This window comes from Antennarius striatus, chromosome 9 (genome assembly GCF_040054535.1).
Source record: "Antennarius striatus isolate MH-2024 chromosome 9, ASM4005453v1, whole genome shotgun sequence".
Taxonomy (NCBI): Eukaryota; Metazoa; Chordata; class Actinopteri; order Lophiiformes; family Antennariidae; genus Antennarius; species Antennarius striatus.
In genome coordinates this window covers 20,800,190-20,817,003 of record NC_090784.1, presented here as the reverse complement: position 1 = coordinate 20,817,003, position 16,814 = coordinate 20,800,190, and the positions used below count along the sequence as shown (strand labels likewise).

The 16,814-nt window shown below is 41.1% G+C and overlaps 2 protein-coding genes across 5 annotated transcripts; one reads left to right on the top strand and one right to left on the bottom strand.

Moving 5' to 3' along the window:
* The first annotated feature begins 141 nt into the window (after window positions 1-141).
* zp3d.2 (zona pellucida glycoprotein 3d tandem duplicate 2) lies at window positions 142-3,092 on the top strand. 2 transcript variants are annotated; one of them, XM_068323548.1, is made up of 8 exons: window positions 142-703; window positions 907-1,022; window positions 1,095-1,198; window positions 1,381-1,555; window positions 1,633-1,738; window positions 1,875-1,960; window positions 2,046-2,119; window positions 2,594-3,092. In XM_068323548.1, exons 1-8 carry the CDS (start codon window positions 254-256, stop codon window positions 2,911-2,913), a joined length of 1,431 nt encoding a protein of 476 aa, XP_068179649.1. In that variant the 5' UTR covers window positions 142-253; the 3' UTR covers window positions 2,914-3,092. The 2 variants fall into 2 exon arrangements, with proteins under 2 accessions (XP_068179649.1, XP_068179648.1); XM_068323547.1 differs by having other exon boundaries at window positions 1,872-1,960.
* Window positions 3,093-3,307: 215 nt separating this feature from the next.
* Window positions 3,308-15,918, bottom strand: fli1rs (Fli-1 proto-oncogene, ETS transcription factor-related sequence). Of its 3 annotated transcripts, none has more exons than XM_068323544.1 (10): window positions 15,759-15,918; window positions 9,378-9,583; window positions 8,272-8,432; window positions 7,048-7,251; window positions 6,393-6,470; window positions 5,739-5,807; window positions 5,568-5,630; window positions 4,910-4,957; window positions 4,579-4,665; window positions 3,308-4,334 (listed from the first exon to the last, which is right to left on the bottom strand). In XM_068323544.1, the coding sequence occupies exons 1-10, from the start codon at window positions 15,774-15,776 to the stop codon at window positions 3,811-3,813; spliced, it is 1,458 nt and encodes a 485-aa protein (XP_068179645.1). In that variant the 5' UTR covers window positions 15,777-15,918; the 3' UTR covers window positions 3,308-3,810. The 3 variants fall into 3 exon arrangements, with proteins under 3 accessions (XP_068179645.1, XP_068179646.1, XP_068179647.1); XM_068323545.1 differs by lacking the exon at window positions 15,759-15,918 and adding an exon at window positions 15,196-15,724 and having other exon boundaries at window positions 3,309-4,334; XM_068323546.1 differs by lacking the exon at window positions 4,579-4,665 and having other exon boundaries at window positions 3,309-4,334.
* Between the last annotated feature and the right edge of the window lie 896 nt (window positions 15,919-16,814).

Here is a 16,814-nt window from a genome sequence, read left to right as displayed (position 1 = left end):
ATCGAGTTAATTTTAACATTTGCTCGTGAAAATGGGAATAAATCACGGAACAATAAGCCACCTGGTGTTTTATTTAAGACCGTCGCTCGCCAGTAGGTGGTGCCATTTCCGCCTCCTGTCGGACCACCAGGTGCAGCTGATCAGCGCCGACCTTACATTATCAGAGATAACACCCTGTGGTCAACGTTGAATTTTAAAGTATAAATCTTTAAATACAAATACAATATATTATTTTAGACCAGTATTTCTGGGTATGGTTAACTTTTCTCTGTTTCTCTCGCTGCTGCTCACGTCCTCCGTTGATGGACGAACGCGACCGACGTCCGAGGCTCACAACCGGACGACAGCGGTAACGTTACCGCCGCCGTTCCTGCAACTCCCCGTGTTCGTGGACTCGAGGTTGCCGCTGGTGGAGAGGGAGTATTTCTCCCCGGCAACAGGAACGGGACACGAAACGTTACCGGAGCAAGTTCGGAAAGTCCTGCTCCCGGTTCGGCCGAACACGAGTCCACCTGGCGCTTCGGGTGTTTCCGTAAAGACTTCGTGCAACGTGAAAGAAATGCTGGTGAGGGTGCACAAGAGCGTTCTGGACAGCAGTGAGATGTACTCCCGGGTCAAACTAGGCACCTGCCGAGCCAGTAACTCCACCAAAGACTACCTGCATTTTGACTATGGCTTGAACAGGTGTGGAACTAAACGCAAGGTAAACGTACACCTGGTACAGGTAGAGTGCATGAGGTCTTCAAGCTCCTACAAGTTCCACCCCAACACAAAATGTCATCAATATAAACAAATATCTGAATTAACAATTTGAGCAACTACTGGATGGATTGCCTTTAAATTTGGTCGTTATTGGATCTAATGTTGGTAAAGAAAGTTTTTTTAAATCCGCAAACTGTTCTGCAGATCATTAACAACCAGGTGGTTTATAGAAACGTGCTCCATTACGCCCCACCGAGCCTCCCAGGACCGATCAGAAGAAGTGCTCCCTTCAGCCTGCCTATTGAATGCTATTATAACAGGTAAGATTGTTAAAGATTCTCATCAGAAGTTATAACACGCATTTAAATCTGTACCATGTGTTCACCGGTTAGGTTCCACTACTCCTACAAGATTGGTTACGCTCCTAAGACGAGGATGCGCAAGATCTTCAAACAAATGAGGAACACGGCGAAATTCATCCTGACACCACGAAATGGTAAAATCTACAAAAAAAAACATTGATTTTCACATGGATGAAAAAAATAATAAAAATTGCACAACATAACCAATGATTAATGTTGTTGAAATGGAATCTCTCATATTTATATGCAAACATAAAAACCAAGAGATGTTACCATGGTGATCGCAGTGGAATGTTTGTTTATTGTCTGCTTGCAGCTCAGTGGGAAAGGCTTTCTCCATCAACCCAATACGTTCTAGGGAAGCCCATGTACTTTGAGGCTGAAGCGCCGTCCGTCTCCCAAGACGAAAGACTTTACGTCCACTCCTGTTATGTCACACCCGAGCCGTCCCACACCTCCACGCCTCAGTTTCCTGTTGTGACAAACTTTGGGTAACGAACGCCTCCCTCATACACTTAAGAGACGTATATTAAAGTAGATGCTCAGGTTTTCTCTCCCCCTGTTGAAGATGTATGCTTGAAAGCAAGGAGAATCACTCCAGATTCATCCCACACAAACCTAATACCGTGAGATTCAGCGTGGATGCTTTTCTCTTCACTGGAATGACAAACCAGGTGAACAGAGACTTTGAATTGTTCTCTAAGCCGTGACTATGTGACACGGTTCGTCCGCATTTCACATCTTCACATCTAAACTCTGCTTGTCATTGTTTGAACTCCGGTGGGCAATCTTGTTATCTGATCCTAGCAGCTCTACTTGCACTGCACCATGTCTGTGGACGGTACCTCTCCAACGCCTACAGCTAAATCATGCAACTACGACACAAATGCAGGAAGGTTAATCAGTTGTTTCTTTTTTTACAGATTGAGAAATAAGGAAAAAGTACTCTTAACAAGTAATTCTTAACAAGTCTTTTCTTAGATGGGTTGAGCTGTACGGATCCGACTCCGTGTGCGAATGCTGTGACTCCAAATGCAGCGCTGCTGCTTCCATGGGTGAGTCATCCATACATCCATCCTCTTCTTTGCATGTCTTATTTTCCCAATGAATCAGGGTTTTTTCTATCATTGAACAAATGTGGAGAAATTATTAAAAATTGCATTCATTATAAAATAAAAAATCTACCAATGAGTCATCACAAGGAGCTTTTCATACCTGTTAGCAGCATTCGACTCAGATGGTCAGATCACAGGTGGACGGGAACAGGTGTGAACACGACACATTGGGGTTACGTTGGACATTTGATCACTCAGCAAAGTCGACTATTTAGATTTCCAATTATTTGATCATTAAATATAAGAAAGTTTATTGTTCTCCAGTTGTTTGGAGAGGCTGTATGAAAATTGGGACAAGTTGTTAGTTGTCTTATTCATTTAATCAGAATTGAAATTCAATTGTTGTTCCAAACCTAATGAAAATATTCAGAAGTTGGAAAGTTTTAATTCTGGAACAAATTCCACATTTTGCAGCCACCAAAACCATCAGTAGCAGATCGTGGACGGTGGACTCTGATGTGGAACCCACTTCAACCTATAAGAGGAAAACAGTTTCTCCCACGACAGCAAGAACAGAAGACACACAAATGAACAAAAAGGCGACAAAAAGGACAACTTCACAGCCTCGGGAGCGTCTGGAGGAGGAACCGGAGTGGCCGTTTGGAGGTGGAGGAGTGGCGCTGGTTGAGATGGAAACCGAGGAGAAGCGGGTGAAAGGCTTAGCGGTGGTGGAGGTGGAGGAAGATGCAGCACCTCGCACTACATTTGAAGAAATCTTTGAGTTTGACCAATAAACCTGACATTTATGTGTTTGTCTGTCCTGGTGGATCTTTAAACAACTCTTTGCAAACACAAAGCAACAATCCAGACTCGTAGTTGTACTGGTGGTTGATTGATTGTATTGATTGTCTATACTGTGTCTTTTTCTTAAAGCCTGTTAAGGGATTAGGATATATAATATATAATATATATAATTGTTACAACAGAGCAATAAGCAAACTGTAAAGTTTGTAAGTTAAGTAATACATTCAGTTATTTAACATTAAGGGACTTGTTACATTTGTCACATCGAGTTACATTAGTTACATTTATAAGTTACATCAGGCCCTTTGAGAGGAGCCATTATGCTGATGTTGACACTTCTGGTCTATATGATGAAACTTACAGGAGTCCATTTTTATTTACATGCATTATTTATTAGTTTTACATCGAGTAAATGTTTAGTAGCTACATGACAATCATTCTGTACAATTCTTCTTTTACAAATGTCAGGTCAGTGAATACGCTAACTGCAGGTTTGACCTATGAAATGAATAAAATAGTTACAAACCGTTGGAAAACATTAAAGCCTAGGACTATGGCCTTTACAACAGGTACTATCAAACAAAATACTTACAAAATAAACTTGGTTTCGTGACGTCTTTATAACCACTGTGTCATCAGTATATTCATGGAAATCCTTTGAGGAGTATAAAACCTTTCCATTCATCATGGACTTAATTTAGCCTCGTGTTTTCTCCAAGTTTACAAATGTGACAAAGACGACACCGTAATGCCCTAAAAAAAAAAGCACCTTAGCGCCGTCATTTCAGGCACGGATTAGCTCAGGTGCATCCTTGATGGAGTGTGGTGTTTTCTACCACCTTCACACTCCATCACGTTGTCCCGTTCAGGTTGGACGTGCGGCGTCCTCAGTAGTACGAGCTCAGGTGGGAGTGAGTGGCAGGATGTCTGGTCATAGCCGTCCCGGGGTAGATGGGGCTGTTGGGTGAGTTCCAGTATGTCGTTGGAGGGCCGAAATAATTCCCAGGGGATACAGACACGGGCGCCGGATGGCCGCCCATGAAGTTCATTTTGGGCTGATGGCTGTGGTAGGGCTGGACGTAAGGCATCTCAGTCTGGTACTTAACGATCCCCCCTTCTGCTGCGTGGTTCTGGTGTGCCTGTGAGATGCCTTGGAAGTCAAACTTGTAGGCGTAACGCTTGCCGTGCACCTTCGTCATGATGTTCTTGTCGTAGTAATAGCGCAGAGCTCGGCTCAGCTTGTCGTAGTTCATGTTGGGCTTGCTCTTGCGCTCGCCCCAGCGTTTGGCCACCTCGTCCGGGTCGGTCATCTTGAACTCGCCGTTGGTGCCCTCCCAGGTGATGATGCCTGCGTTGTTGCTGTCGGAAAGCAGCTCCAGCAGGAACTGCCACAGCTGGATCTGCCCCGAACCTGGTAGAATAAATGAGGGGTTAATAAGTCAGATAGTAGTAGCTCTTTGAAACGTTAAAAAAAAAAAACACCCAAAAAACCCAAAACAGACGTCCTGGATTGCTCCTAGTACTTTGACAGTCGGATTTTTTTGCTAGGGTATTTGGTTGCAGACAGTTTCCTTCCTTAAAGTATTATGACAGCAAATGTGACCTTTTCACTGTGTGGCTTGGAGAAAGTGACTGACATCGGGGCAGAAACCTACCCACAGGCCTGTGAGCGCTGGGGTCAGGGAGCTTGTATGGACTTTGTTTGCCCGTTCGGTTCTTGGAAGAGCTGAGGGCTTGGCCTTCTGTGAGGAAACAGCAGGGCAAACAGTCATTTTGGTGAGAGGGAGGCCGGATTCCGTCTCAGTGAAAGCGTGATGCAATTGTGCTGACACAACAGGTGTTGCTTGATGTTTACACCATTTTGGAACGTTAGCACGACTGGGCCAGCCCTCTCTCGCTTTTCTCACATGTTGCCAAAGCAGACAGTGTAAAGGCCTCATTTGTGTCTTCTTTGTTGGTCTGATTTGTGAGAGTTTATATTCTTACCTGGGTTGGCTAGTCGACTGCTTAGGGGCCCCAGTGTCTGATATGGATCTACAAAGAACAAAAAGAATATTGTGCATTTTGGATCTCTTTTTTTTCAGATCTAATTGATCTTTTGAGCCTTTATGTTGACAGATCTCCCAAAAATTTAATCATGAGATTTTGCATTTGCAACTCTGAACTATCTGCACAGTCTTTGGCTGTTGGGTCATGAACTTTGGTACAATCACTCTGCAACTTTGGTGACACATAGACTTTCCATCTAACGCCAGCCTTCCACTCAAAATGTCACGCTTCATGAATAAATACTTGTGATGTTTCAATCAGCCTAATCTACACTTTGAATTCAGTAACAGTTAGAAAAAATATTTTAAAAAATATAAAGCCTGGAGGGATGACCCATTATTTTCAAGCATAAAGTTGAAATAAATATTTTAATCTTGGTGTCAAAATTTAGAATATCCACAGAAGAAATGCCAAGACGTCAGATTTACTTGATCATTTAGTACTTAACCAATAACTTCAGTTAGTAGGTTTTGTTGCAGATTCAGATTACAATAATTGTTTATTGGCTATTATTTGTGAGTTATAACCAATTGTGACTCTGGTAGTGACTTCTGAATGGTCCAGACCTGTAATCACTATAGTATCATGTTTATACCTTGCACAAGTCTTGCAGCAGGATCTGTGACTCTTGTGCTGTTTTGGTGCTCCATGGACGGACCTGCAAATCAAAAATAAAACCACTTCAGTGAAATTGTTTCATACTAAGATGCAGCCGAAACGAAACTTTCCATGGGTGAAATATCAGCGTGTGTTTCTGTTGTCCTACCTTTTGGTACTGCAGTCATGGTGTTTGCCGGCCAGCTGTTCCTGCGACTGATCTCATCAAAACTGCTCTCTGCACACACAAAAAGACAAAGATGACACGCTGAATGTTACTTTGGAGATTAAAAGGCTTTGGAGTGGACCCTTCAGACATGGTAGGAAGGAAGTCAGTAAATAGAATCCAGCACAATAAGACTTTGGAGGTCTGAAGATGACCCATAGTTTCTGGACTTGCATTCTTTTGTTCAGGCCACAAGATGGTGAATTCTGTCCCAGGAGCAGGACCCATACCCCCATTTCCTGCACCAGCGCAGCTGTTTCCTGTCTGAAACTGGCTGTTGAGTTTTGGATTCATCAGAGTTTTGTTTAATGAGACTCCAGTTGTGCAAAGGAAACTTTTAGACTTTTGAAACCCTGTGACACAACTGTGAATCTCAACATATTTTGGGATCCTAATTGTTCAAGCAATTTGTATTTTGGTGATTCTGTCGTCCGAGATTTGAACGACAACCAGAAACAGTTTAGACGATATGACGAATGGGAAATTATGACAAGTAGACTTATGGTACGAAAACAATTTGCTAACAATTTAACTGAATAAGATGGAAATGGAAATGTGGTTTTAGGATGAATACGAAAGTATGACGGAATATCTCACCTGCTTTCACCTGTAGTCTGGGCTGTTGTGGTGGAGTGTTGCTGGTAGGAGTTGTGGTGTAGGAGAAGGTAGGGCTACCTGAAGCAAAGACCAAAGAACAAATATTCAGTCATTAAAATGTGCAGCTATTTTGTAAAATCAACATATAGAACAGATATATTCTGATAAAATTACATTCTTGTTTTTGTTTTTTTAATTTAATCGTTGTTTTTAATGTTTTTTCCTGCTTCAGCTAATAACTTCTTTTTATCCTGTCTGCAGAATTACATAACATATTAGAACCCATGACAACGAAAATCAAACCCACATTAACCAAGAGTTGTTTGCAACGTTTAATGAAGACATCGAATTCTGCTAAACTTCAGCCTAAGATCCTGTTTGTTTTTGCATTTGTATATTACAAAATTTCCGGATGTTGGTGAGCATTTAAATGCATTTAAATTCTGGAAGATTTTTCTCTATTAATGATATTTTTGAGTAACCGATTCACGCAAGAACATTCCACGCATTCCTACAACAGATTTTTACAAGAATGTTTCCATCAAACTTTAAGTCTTAGTTTATTCTTGATCCTACTTGCTTGTAGATAAAACACGTTTTCACTGTCAAAACCAGGTGATGCTCTCAATCGGCCAGTGAGAGGAGAGAGCCTTACTCTGCCGGAGGTAATTGAGGTGTGAGAGAAGGATGTCTGCATTGTAGGCCGACGTCAGGCGCATCATGTCGTCCTTGGTCATTTTGCACAGGGCCTTTCCATCCAGCGTTTGGAAGAGGATGACGTCCACCTCCTCCAGGACGTACTCCTTGATGGCCCAGTCCAGCCACTGTCTCACGTGGTCATGGGTCCAAACCTCAGGGTCTGATATGAAGCAGAGAATTAAACATAAGTCATGGGTGGCGGTCATAAACAGAAAGAAGAGGTCTGTGATGTGATATCTGATATAGTTGATAAAATAAAATAGATATGTGGGTCAGATCCACTGTGAAGCCTGGGTTCAGTCAAAAAAGTTATTTTGTTTTTTTGACCAACTTTTAGATTATAGAGTGTTTTGATATAATCTTAATCTATGATAATTATATATATATATATATATATATATATATATATATATATATATATATATATATATTTGTAAAAAAACAAACAAACCATAATGTATTTTTATTTATGTCAAAACATCAGACTTTTTTAAATAACATTTCAGGTTGAAATCGGTCTCTCGGTACATTTCTAAAACATTTCACCACTCTGATTTCAGGAAAAGGAGCTCACTTCCAGTAGCAAACAATGAGTGTGAATTAACAGTAAAATATTAGGCAGGAGATTATGTCGCCACACCCTTCAGGACCCAATGTCCTTGGTTAGCCCCAGCTACTGTGATGCAACATCCGTGCATTATGAAGCAGAATAAGTATGCTGGTGACTCATTGATGAATCTCGGAGCTGGATTTGAAGCGATCCCTGGACGCCGTCTGAGCCGGGTCTAACTCCCTGAAAGGTGCCCGTGAATAAACGGCTCCGTTATGAGTCTCCAGGGAAGAGAACGGAAAAGGTGGAAATTGTGCGTGAAACTAAAGGTTGTTGTCAGACTGATTTGCTCAGCCGAAGTGCACAGGCGCGCAAGTATTCATGAAATAAAATATGTCTTATACTTTTACGTCACAAAAGCGTTACTTTATTATTTTAAGAAGTTAATTATGCTTTTGTAAGTTGAAAGTCCTTCCGGTGAAAGGTGGATAGTAGTGAGTGGTAGCAGCTTGGAGAAAAAAAAACAGAAATGGATGCATGTTAACGCAAAGGTGGTGAGTGAGCGTGTGCTTGTTGCGGGGTCACTGCCCTGCGTGAGGATGGGGGGGGGGGCGGAGGGATCCGGCTCACCTGCGGGCACGATGACCCTCTTTTCCTCGGTGCTTGGGGGGGTGGCAGTCGGGGTCCCGACGCGAGGCTCCGCGTAAGAGGCCTGGTAGGACAACGGCCCCTCGTCGCTGCTCATGTGTCTGGCGCGCTTGGCCACACTGCAGTCCACGGGGGATTCCCGGCTGGGAGAGAGGAGATAATATGTTGTTGTGGGTTTATTCACCAGGGTACAAAAGTGTAGTTTATCAATAAGAGATGGCAGAAAGCGGGTCTGGCTCTGTTTGGACCCGCATCGTGCGCCCAGAGAGCAGGATGGGTCCGGATATCATCCCATCCAGGTCTCAAACTCATGACCTACGATCCTTATCGCCCGGATCACCATGGTAACCCATAGTGACCTTGTGTGGAGCAGGTTATGTTTGGAGTTTCCTGTAATAATGTCTCCAAACAGAACATCGCCTTTTCTTAAATTATGATTGCAATTATAAAAATGTGTTAAACAATATATTCTTATTTCACAGCAGTAATTCTATTTCACTGCTGTTAAATACAGCTAGTTAGAACCTGGCTGTATGGTGACCAGTAGTCAGGGTTCTGGCCCCTGTTTGGATCAGTAGACCGATCTGAATGTGTTATGAAAAGATTAAAGAGAGATAAATAAAAATAAATAACGTTATTTTTGGATATTTCCCTCATCAGATTTTTTGAACAGATACTCACACAGTACTGATATAATATTTGGTGGGTGAGTGACATTTCTTTTGAGAGTAAAAGTTAAAAAAAAATGGTTAGGAATATGTCTTAAAACTTCTACAATCTGTCTCTATAACAAAAAAGTACATTTCCAACTGAAATTATCAAAATCTAAGTATCCTACATTTTCTGTTATGGTAAATGAACTCAGTTACTTTGCACCACTGACAAAGAATGTAATCCTTCTCCTAAATTCAGTTCAAATTCAGTGATGGTTGGTCAACAATGGACACACGCCTTCATTAGCCAAAGAAACACTCAACAATTTTAACATCTGGAAAACCCCATGATGTTGAAACAGCTCGTGTAAAAGCCAAAATCTGATCATGTCTGAACCTCTGCTCCACTGAGGTGTCCGTCCTGCCCTGACTCACCTGGTTCCGTTCACGTGTTCGGTCCTTTTCCCAGGGTTTTGCCCCGCCGACCCCACCCACTCTGGCTCGGTGGGCTCTGGGCTCTGCTTGGAAGCCTGGCTGAACACGACGGGCGACGTCATCTCGGCCTTTATGTGCATGGCCGGCGCAGCCGTGTAGGCCGACTCGAATATGGGCTGATCCTCACTCACCACGGACAACGCTTCCTGTTCAACAGAACCACGGGGGTCAGCGTCTGCATTAATGCAACGGGTCACCACCTGTGGAAACACTCATTTTCCACCCATAGGTATTGAGTTTGTTCCACTTCACAGGCTTCAGTGAATATGGACAGATTTAAAGGGGCCCTATGATGAATATCACACTTTTTCAGGTCTCTACATTTAGCTGTGTAGAATTAACAATAATAAGACACTAAAGCTATGAGATTAAAATATTGGAGTTTAACATCAAAATCTTAAAGTTCATTCAAGTTATGATCCAAACAGAACATCAATAATAATAGTTTTCCAAGAATATACCAAAATAAGTTCCAGTTTGCTCCTAATCTCCAACAGATTTTTAAATTTCCTCCCAGTTTAGCATTTAGAGATGTTAGGGGTTACAGCCATTCAGCCTCCAAAGATTTTGCAAACATATAACCTGCTCATAAAATGATTCTTAATTATTTGTATTGCTTGGAATCTATTAAAAAAAAAGTCACCCCCCCCCAAAACAAACAACAAAAAACTGTCTAAATTCAACAGCCTGAGAGATCGCAGATTATGAAACCACTTTGAAAAATGCTCCGAAGCGTAATGATTAGAAAACCGTGTGAAGGCTGTCTAATCTGAAAGCACATCAGAAACCTCAACCACATTTTTATTTTGTCGTTAGGACTGGGGTTGCTGGGTGGGTGAGGTGGGGGGGGGTTCATGGTAGGCTGAAATCTACCTTCAAGCACCTACAAAGAGGCCTCAACCCTTCTGAAGATGGCCCAAACCGGACCTGCTGCTCCGTCTGCTACTCAGATTAAGTGTGTGCCTACGTGATGCGACCGCGGCACTCGGAGTGGGTTCCACGGCGTGTTTGTTTAGAGGAGCTGAGCATTGTCTTCGGGCCTTGTACGTCAGTGCCGCGCTTTTTCAGTGGCCTACAGGAAACCTGGCCTCCATGTGCAGGAGAACCTTTTGGCACAAGCCAAGGGAGAGGAAATGGCGGAGGAGGGGAGGGGAGGGGGGAACGATGTACGAAAAATGTGGGTCATTTTAAAGCTGGAAAACAACCCTGAAGACCTGTGGTCAGGGGAGGAGAGGGGGGTCGGGTTCACTGGACAGCAGGAGCAGTGTAGCCTTGATTGAAGTGCCGCGTTTGCTTTGTTTTTCTTTTTGTTTTGCCTGTGTGGGTGGGGTTTTTTTTTTAGCCCAGTTGTTGCCTGAGCATTGTTCGCCACATCTTAATGCATGGCACACAGTTTGGCATTTCCTGAAAGCTACAGACGAACTGATAGAGAACTCAACGTGTGAGGCTGGAGCATCTGATGCTGTGTAATGCATACTTTACAAAGCATGTGAAAACGGTTTGAACTTGCAAGTAAAACCTCGCTGATTCTGATATCAAATGAAAGAAACGTGAAATTTTTCACGTGAAAACCACATGGACTTTTTCCTCACTCGTAGGAAAAGTGTCATCCATTCTGGATGTCGAATAGAAATAGTGCAAATTCAAACATAATGTTTGGGATTATGTAATATATAGATTATATAATTTATAATTGATTTGTATTTTAAAAAACATTAACGCTTAAAATGAATAAAAAATTCCACTAAAAAGTCAGTTTTCATTGGCTTCACCATTGTTAAAATCAAAGGCTATGGTGTTGTAGAGAGAATTTTTTTTATTCCATGTGCCTACATTACCCACAATGCATCTGACCAGCCAGCCGTTTATTGAGTGAATGGGCGTGTACACTAGCATCACCTATTGAGCCTCAAACAAAGATGTGAAGTGGGCTCCAGAGGCCTTTAACCCTTTAAAACCTGAACCACAAAATAATTGCCAGATACAACTAATTTTTGGAAAACAAGGTCTAATGAAACCTTCTGTCAAATTTGTCCAAATGAATTTGTATATAAATGTATATAGATGTGTATAGATAAATAATATACAATAATATACAAATAAATGTGTACACATCAGCTTTGATTTGTACAATTATGGATAAATCCAGAATATTTCACATAGAAAATGCTTTTGCAATTGATTGTATACATCAGTGTTTTTTGTTTTTTTAAAAGAGTCAAATTTATGATGTAGAAGAAGGCAATTTTTCAGCCTCCAGGAATGTCTCCCTGAAGACACAAGGAACTTTATTCAAAACTTTAGCACTCCAGATACACAGAAACAGTGCAGCCAGATGAGTCATTATCATAAATTGTTTTTTAATATCTAAAAACACATTTAATAGACATGTTTTCCTGCTGGCATTCCTTTGAGCTCCTGACTGACTGCTTTGCATTGTGTGTGTTGGGTTGTGCTCTTTAGCCCAGTCCTCCTCCAGAGGCCCTTTTCTCTGTGCAGAAGTGAAACAGTCTGGTTGGAGCTGCTGCCCTTCACACCCATGTGAGAAAACACAGCAGTAAATGTTTGCACCTCGGTTAAAGATAGTTTTTCGGGTTCTCAGCACACAAACTGTCGATATTATCACAACTAGCAGCCGCTCTTAACAAGATTTCAGCGCAGCTCATGCTTTCACAACCGCAAACTTGCACTCCCGCTTTTTTATCTTCCCCATGTCTCTCTCTCTCTCTCTCTCTCTCTCTCTCTCTCTCTCTCTCTCTCTCTCTCTCTCTCTCTCTCTCTCTCTCTCTCTCTCTCTCTCTCTCTCTTTCTGCACACTGATAGAAATACACCAAAATGCGGCCTGGCCACCAGAGCCACAACTGACTTCCTGTTCAGTATGTTTCAGTGTGTTTCAGTTTGTTTCAGTGTGCCTTAGTGTGTTTCAGTGTGTGTCTGTGTGTTTCAGAATGTTTCAGTGTCTTTCAGTGTGTTTCAGAACGTTTCAGTGTGTTTCTATGTGTTTCAGTGTTTTTCAGTGTGTTTTGGTGTGTTTCAGTGTGTTTCAGTCTGCTGCTCATGCATTGGCACAAGACAACTGTTTAAAAACACGTGCCCCTTCTTGGGGTTGGTCATGTTGTGCACCTCGACTACACAACGCCCAACCGTTTGGCTGTGAGAACAAACACAAAGCCCTTCATGGAAACTTTTTGACATGGCTTCAAGTCAGCAGCTTTTGTGGATTGCATCATTCAGTCTCACCCAAAGCAAGAGCTTCTGACATGATCACAGGCTGTCCACAACATGTTTACCCTGTTACATTCAGGAAATATTGAGGATTTAAATCTAAACCCAGCATCAAAGCTCCAATGTCAACATCATGTTTTCACACTTTTTAGGAAGTTTCCTTTAAATATTGAGATGAATAAAGCCTGAATGGGTTAATGATGATGAATGCAATGGCATGAATTGGATATGGAGGTTTGTTAAAGACCAACAGCATTTTAATTAGATCAAAACATTCGCTATGGGTGAAGTTGCTGTTCCATATTATTTTATAGTAAATGTCGGTTGATCAGCAGTCTGCCTATCTGTTCAGTGTTTTCTTGGCTGGGGCCCCTTTGGGGACCACAGCTAACGTTTATTCTCATTGTGGATTATTCTGCTGACTGTTTCCGTGAATGTCAGTGAAAGCCTTCTGAAGGTCAAGCTGGCATCATCACAAATTTGGCTGGTCAAATCAAGAGTCAACGTTTCCCTAATTTTTTTCTTGAAAATTTATTCATTCATTCATCCATCCATCCATCCATCCATCCATCCATCCATCCAACCATCCATCCATCCATCCATCCATCCATCCATCCATCCATCCATCCATCCATCCATCCATCCATCCATCCATCTATCTATTTATTTATTTATTTATTCATTCATTCATTTATCATTTATTTATTTATTTATTTATTCATTATGCTGTAGATGACAAACACCATAAAATGTCGAAAATTTAAAGACTTTTTCATATTATTTGTTTTTGTTTTTGTCTCTGTGTTTGAATTTATGGAGATTCCACATCTCTAGGTCTGTAGAAAATAATTCAAATAACACAAAGTGCAGAAATAAACTATTTGGTTGCTTCAGGTAAACAACCTGCGAGAGGCATTGGTTCATTTAAAGGGGTCATAATTCAAAATATAGGACCCAATTCTCTAACCTATACAGCCAAGGATGTGGTTAACAACTGCTGTCTTGCATGCACAAAATGTAAGGTTTATATTAAATGTCAGTGTTTTTCTACACCAGTCCATTTATTTACTGTAGAGACTGATTTGTTCACATATTTTGGTTGTGTATCATCTACCGTCCAACTTTTAGGTTTAATGCTTCCATTTAGACGGATGTAAACCATCTTGAAACATTTTCTTTTGCCCTGTACTGAATTAATCTAACACACTACGAAATTAAAATAGGCCCAGTGTGTATTTTTAAATTTTGATTTTAAAAAAAACATTTATGGATTTTTTTTTTCTATCTTCCTTGCTCATCTGGATTAATGACTAATACCATATAATACCTGATTGGGAATAAAAACATAAGAACTAAGAATTTGAAAACAAGAAATCAGGTTGTGCAAAGGCACAGCCGCTTTGTGCGCATGTCATCAGCAAGTAGAAGAAAGCAGAAGTAAAAGTTAAGTCAAGCTGATTTTGCAAAGGGCTGAGCAGCTGCTTTTTGCTGCACAAACAACAGATGCGGTTTTCACGCTTTGGAGCCTGGCAGCGCACGCAGGCCTCAAACGCAGCGCGCAGGCCCGGTTCTCCTGAACCTCCAGCCTGTGTCGAGTTAAAAGCAAAGCACTTTGTCCACCCATGTTGCTTTCTGTCGAGGCTTTGTTAGATATTCGACATTTTTTTCTAGTCCACGGAACGGAAATGTGTGCGGAAAGTCTGAGGTTTGAGACAGGAAGCCTGCTGAGTTCAGATAACGACACCTGACAAGTGCTCCCGTTTGCAGCTATAAATTATACTTAAAATAACCCCCAGCACACAATCTGCTGCGACAGACTACAGGGGAATAATTATCTGAAAAATACAGGTCATCAACAAAGAATCCTGGACGCGTCCTAACATTTAAACAACACAATATATTAAATATAGATATGGGTTCAGGATGTTGTTTTTCCTGAGTTGGACCCTTTGTTAATCTATTCTATGCCATAGGTAAAATCCAAAAGGCATTAAAATACATTCGAATAAATATTTATTACAATGACATGAAGTAGAAATGACAAACTTAAACCATAATCTTCAGTTCCTCAATCTACCGAGGCCCCTCAATAAGCACTTAATTCACTTGGGTCATTATTGACTTACTGAAGCGTTAAATGTTTGAAATTTTAGGCATTTCGTTACAATAATTTATTAGGAGGCACCAAATAAATCGATTTTAGTATTTCGTCAAAATTATATTTCGATTTTTGCGTTAGTCGCAAGTTAATCGTAGAAATAAGAATAAAAGCATTGAAATCAATGGCCCAAAATATAAATACACGAATGATTATATCTGTGACCTGGATTGACGATTAAAAAGAATTAATCTTTTCTTTCGTTGAGCAATATTCACCTTAAAGTTTTCATTTATATCGAAAAGAGCTTTTCGATTCGAATCGTTGCCATGAAGGCCTTTATTTCTCCAATTTTCAAATAAAGACGATAGAACAGTGTTTCTGGTCTCCTAGAAAAAACAGTCAGGTGTATCTGTGATGAAAAGTGAAATATACCCGCAGTCTGGTGGAAGTGGGTCCTCCTGTTCTTTAAAAAAAACAACTCTCCCCATGCGTCCAAGTTGATCCATGGCGCCTTCAGGGACACCTGCCTTGAGCGCGCTGATAAAATTCCGCATGCCTTCAATAAGGTCGTTAATGACAAAGAAAGCACTTCATAAACCCGCCAAATGCTCGCCAATTTCACGCTTCGGAGTCTTATTTTTTGTTGCTGCTTTGCTGGATATTGTGCAGGATGAGTTTGTTCAATTAGGATGAAAAATTTTTTTATAAAAAAAGAAGTTGTGAAATCCGTTTTTTTTTTTTTTTTTTTTTTTTGCGCGCGTAACCGGTCACCAATTAGTGTTTTTATCTGACTGTAAAGATGTAGTGGTTAGTTGTGTTATTATAGAGCTGACATACAACCACGAACGGGAAGGAAGAGGAAATTTTGTACAAGAAGGAAAGAGTGGGGAGCTCGCATCACCGCCTTCTCTCACTCAGCAGACTGCGCGCTGGTGTGGGTGGCCGCCTGTCAGCTTCACCTCCAGCAGCAGCAGAAAAACACTTCCAACACGTACCTTTATCGTACAGTCCATAGCAGCAGCCTCGCACTTGTTGTCATTTAGTCGTTTTTTCCAACTGTTAATGGTTAATTCAGCTTTCTAAGCTCGCTTCAATGCGTGCAGGGGCGCGTTGGCTCTATGTCGCAAACCATTGCAGTCACAATTTTTTGCTCACAGACCATAACCGGATGGCAAGTTTTTTTCCACCCCCTCTCTCTCTCCCTCTCTCTCTCTCTCTCTCTCTGTCTCTCTGCCCCCCCTCCCTCTCTCTATCTGTAAATTGGGAAGTGAAGTCACTCTTGACACCGAAAGCGCTGAAGCTGCTTCTCATGAAACCGACACTTGCCATTCAGATGGAAAAAAGAAGAAGAAGAAAACAAACTTTGTGTTATAGATCACAGAGAATCCCTGCCAACATTCCAAGAGTTTGATTTTTTTTTCCTCCACAGATATAAGTTATCACCTTTCACATATAGACGCAATACATTGAACATCATGTGAGAACCAAGAATCTCCAAAAGGTCATGAGATCAGATTCAAACATGTCATGTTTTCAGCTTGATGACAATGCATTCTCCATGCACGAAGAGGTTCTCTTCAGATAATCCTTCCCTTTGTCATTAATATTTACGATGATGTTCCGCACTTCATAAGAAAAGGTGAAGTTATTACAGTGATCAGAGTTCGTTTCTGCATGGGGCATAACTCAAAAACTGATTGATATTTATTTAAAAAATAACAACTTTCTAGACACAGAAATCAAATACTGCAATATGCTTTTTAGGAACTTTTATAACTTTATTTTTCTGTTTCCATGCTGTGGTCTGATTTCATTCTCATTCTAGGAGCGAGATTTGTCTCAAATGAGGATTTCTGGAACATTAAACCTTCAGTATTATTTCACACAACCCCATGCACAAATGTAAGTGCATTTTGATATTTTTGAGTTATTTTGTGTTATTTCCAATTTCTATTAAACTTTTTTCCCCGCAGATATTCTTGCTTTGCTTTCACTATGAAATACATATTTGAATAGTATTCCTGGCTATTCATTTTTACAGCGTTGATGTC